This window comes from Pongo pygmaeus, chromosome 7 (assembly GCF_028885625.2).
Source record: "Pongo pygmaeus isolate AG05252 chromosome 7, NHGRI_mPonPyg2-v2.0_pri, whole genome shotgun sequence".
NCBI lineage: Eukaryota > Metazoa > Chordata > Mammalia > Primates > Hominidae > Pongo > Pongo pygmaeus.
Genome location: NC_072380.2, coordinates 34,152,232 through 34,155,133, shown reverse-complemented (window position 1 = coordinate 34,155,133; position 2,902 = coordinate 34,152,232). Strand labels below are relative to the sequence as shown.

The 2,902-nt window shown below is 40.2% G+C and overlaps 1 protein-coding gene across 1 annotated transcript; it reads left to right on the top strand.

Annotated features, from left to right (window-relative positions):
• The first annotated feature begins 2,251 nt into the window (after window positions 1-2,251).
• Window positions 2,252-2,625, top strand: LOC129042841 (cytochrome c-like). The gene has a single exon (XM_054499173.2). The coding sequence runs from the start codon at window positions 2,252-2,254 to the stop codon at window positions 2,567-2,569; it is 318 nt and encodes a 105-aa protein (XP_054355148.1). The 3' UTR covers window positions 2,570-2,625.
• Window positions 2,626-2,902: the final 277 nt, after the last annotated feature.

Genomic DNA, 2,902 nt, shown 5'->3' with positions numbered 1-2,902 from the left:
TAGCAAAGAGCAGGGCAGAAAAGTAATGAATGAATTCAGAATGGTGGGGATGAAACAGAGAATAGCTAACACAGGGTCTCTTTTTATAGGACAACCAAAAGTTGTATACATCGTTCTACTTTCTGTCTTTATTGAGACTCTTAGTAATGTTTGTTAAATTCCCACTATGTGTGGTGTGCATCTTTCTTTGAAATAACAAGAATATAAACATTCTTCAGTTGCCCCCTCCTTCTTTCCTTTTTGTTTTTTCTTCAAGGTTTTGCTGAATGGCTACCTTCCCCTGGATTTCTTAATTCATTTATTTCTACTAAATAAATAAGCCTGGTGCCTCCCTTCACCTATATAATAGATTTCCCTTGCATCTTTATTGTCTATTCAACATTGACAAGTACATTTGACAAATGGTAAGCATGCAATAAACATTAACTATTTTTATTTTTATTCCTCTCCTAAGAAATTCTTGCCTAACTAAATAAGGGCAAAAGGAGGCTATTGAGATAATGAGAAAATTTATAGATTTTTAAAAACTTTCATTAATCTAATTAAGATTTTAAACCTAACTTCCAGTTTTAGAAACAAGGAGGTGAAGAAATAGTTGAACAACACCCCTCCACCAAAAAATAAAAAATCCAGAACAATCAAATTAAAAATGTGAGTCACTCTACAGGGAAACTGCCTACTTTCTTCAATAAGTCAATGTGCAGTAAAAAGGGAATAGGGGACTTTGTATATCAGAGTTTATCTAACTTTTCTGTAAAAGACCAAATAGCAAATATTTCAGGCTTTGCAGGCCATGTCATCTTGGTTACAACTACTCAACTCTTAAAGTCATAGATAATACTTAAACGAATGGAATGGCTGTGTTCCAATAAAAATGTATTTACCATAAATTAGGCTGCAGGCCAGATTTGGCCAGCTCCTAATTCCTTTTCTATATTTAAGGATGTTAAGAGATATAACGACCTAACAAACAAGCACACAATGGGCATTTTTTACCCAAAAGTTTTTATCAAGGTGTGGGAATAGGGGAAGGGGAGTTGAAAGAAGTCACAGGTTTGGGGGGCATGCAAAGGTCAGTAGAGAAATGAGGCCTAGTCAGTGTGCTGTTGGAAAAAGTACACACACAAAATGGCACCACCTGTAGGCTATTTATATATATTTATTTTATGTCCAGCAGTCGTCTATTTGATATGGACAGGAAGCAGGAGGGTGGGGTCCCTGGAGAGAGGGCTTTACCCTCAAGCCTGGACCCATGGCCCTAAGTGAGAATGAGAATTTCAGTTTTTGTGCCCAAATGTTGCCTTTTGGCCCAAAATACCTGCCTGTTCTGTACCCGTATAAACCTCAAACCCCAGGCTCCATGAGCAGCAGAGCAGCAGAGAAGGAGAGAAGAGAGGAAGCATCTGCACATTGAGAGAACTTCACCTAAGCATGGTCAGAAAGGAGATCAACCAAACAGAACAGCCGAGCTCCAGGGGAAGATCATCTTCCCACCCCATCCCTTCCCCTCTCCAGCTCCCCACCCCACTGAGAGCCACCTCTATCACTCAATAAAATCCCCACATTCACTATCCTTAAGTCCATGTGACCTGATTCTTACTGGATGCTGGACAAGAATCCAGGATTCACTGGGTGTGGGAACCCAAAAAGGCTGTCACATTGACTCTTCACTGAGCTGTTTAACACCTAAGCCATCCCCAGACAGCAGGACTAAGAGAGCATTGTAACTCCTAGAGACTGCCATGGGGCAAGGGCCCAAAAGTGCTCACCCTGGCTCCTGCACCTGCTCACCTGTGTGCTCCCCATCCTGTAAGGGGTTTGAGCATGTGGCAGCCAAACAAATGAGCCACGCCCCTGTTGCAAGTCCCATGAAAGGGTCCAGGGAACTCTCCCATTTCATCTTTACACTACTTCCTCTGACATCCCAACACCATGGCACTCAAAATGTAATGACAGCACATATATTTTACATATTTGTTGCAAATGCAGCAATTTGGACAATATATCCAAGAGAGCCATCATTGTCCCCAGTCTGCATCTCCCAACCACCCTCTCCTCAGGCAATTGTGCTTTGGGTGGTGAGGTGTCATCTGCTATTTATTCCCTTAAGTAGTCCTCAATATTATCCTGAATAATTCTTTTTTACATTACCAAAAAAAGTCAGTTAAAAGTTACAGAATTCAGAGAGTTGGGGACGTCGGCTTAGGAGCGGGAATCTTCATTGCGCCAGCGACTACAAAGATAATTAAATATGGTTGATGTTGAGAAAGGCAAGAAGATTTTTATTATGAAGTGTTCCCCGTGCCACACCGTTGAAAAGGGAGGCAAGCACAAGATTGGGCCAAATCTCCATGGTCTCTTCAGGCAGAAGACAGGTCAGGCCCCTAGATACTCTTACACAGCCACCAATAAGAACAAAGGCATCATCAGGGGAGAGGATACACTGATGGAGTATTTGGAGAATCCCAAGAAGTATATCACTGGAACAAAAATGATCTTTGTCGGCATAAAGAAGAAGGAAGAAAGGGCAGACTTGATAGCTTATCTCAAAAAAGCTACTAATGAGTAATAATTGGCCACTGCCTTATTTATTACAAGACAGAAATGTCTCATGACTTTTTTATGTGTGCCATCCTTTAATAGATCTCATACACCAGAATTCAGATCATGAATGACTGACAGAATATTTTGTTGGGCAGTCCTGATTTAAAACTAAGCCTGGTTTGTGGTTAAATGAATATGTTCAGTTTTTGAATTTTAATAGTAACTCCAATTCAGTAAATGCTATCACTGTTTACCCCTTTTAAAGATATGATTAGACTTCATTAGTAATGTTCAACTTTTCACAAAGATGGTGAGTGCCATCTTAAAACTTACTGGAGATTGGTTTTACATTTAGATT

What these genes read in the sequence shown, in the direction of transcription:
- LOC129042841 (XM_054499173.2), top strand. Translation starts at nt 2,252, where the DNA reads ATGGTTGATGTTGAGAAAGGCAAGAAGATTTTTATTATGAAGTGTTCC.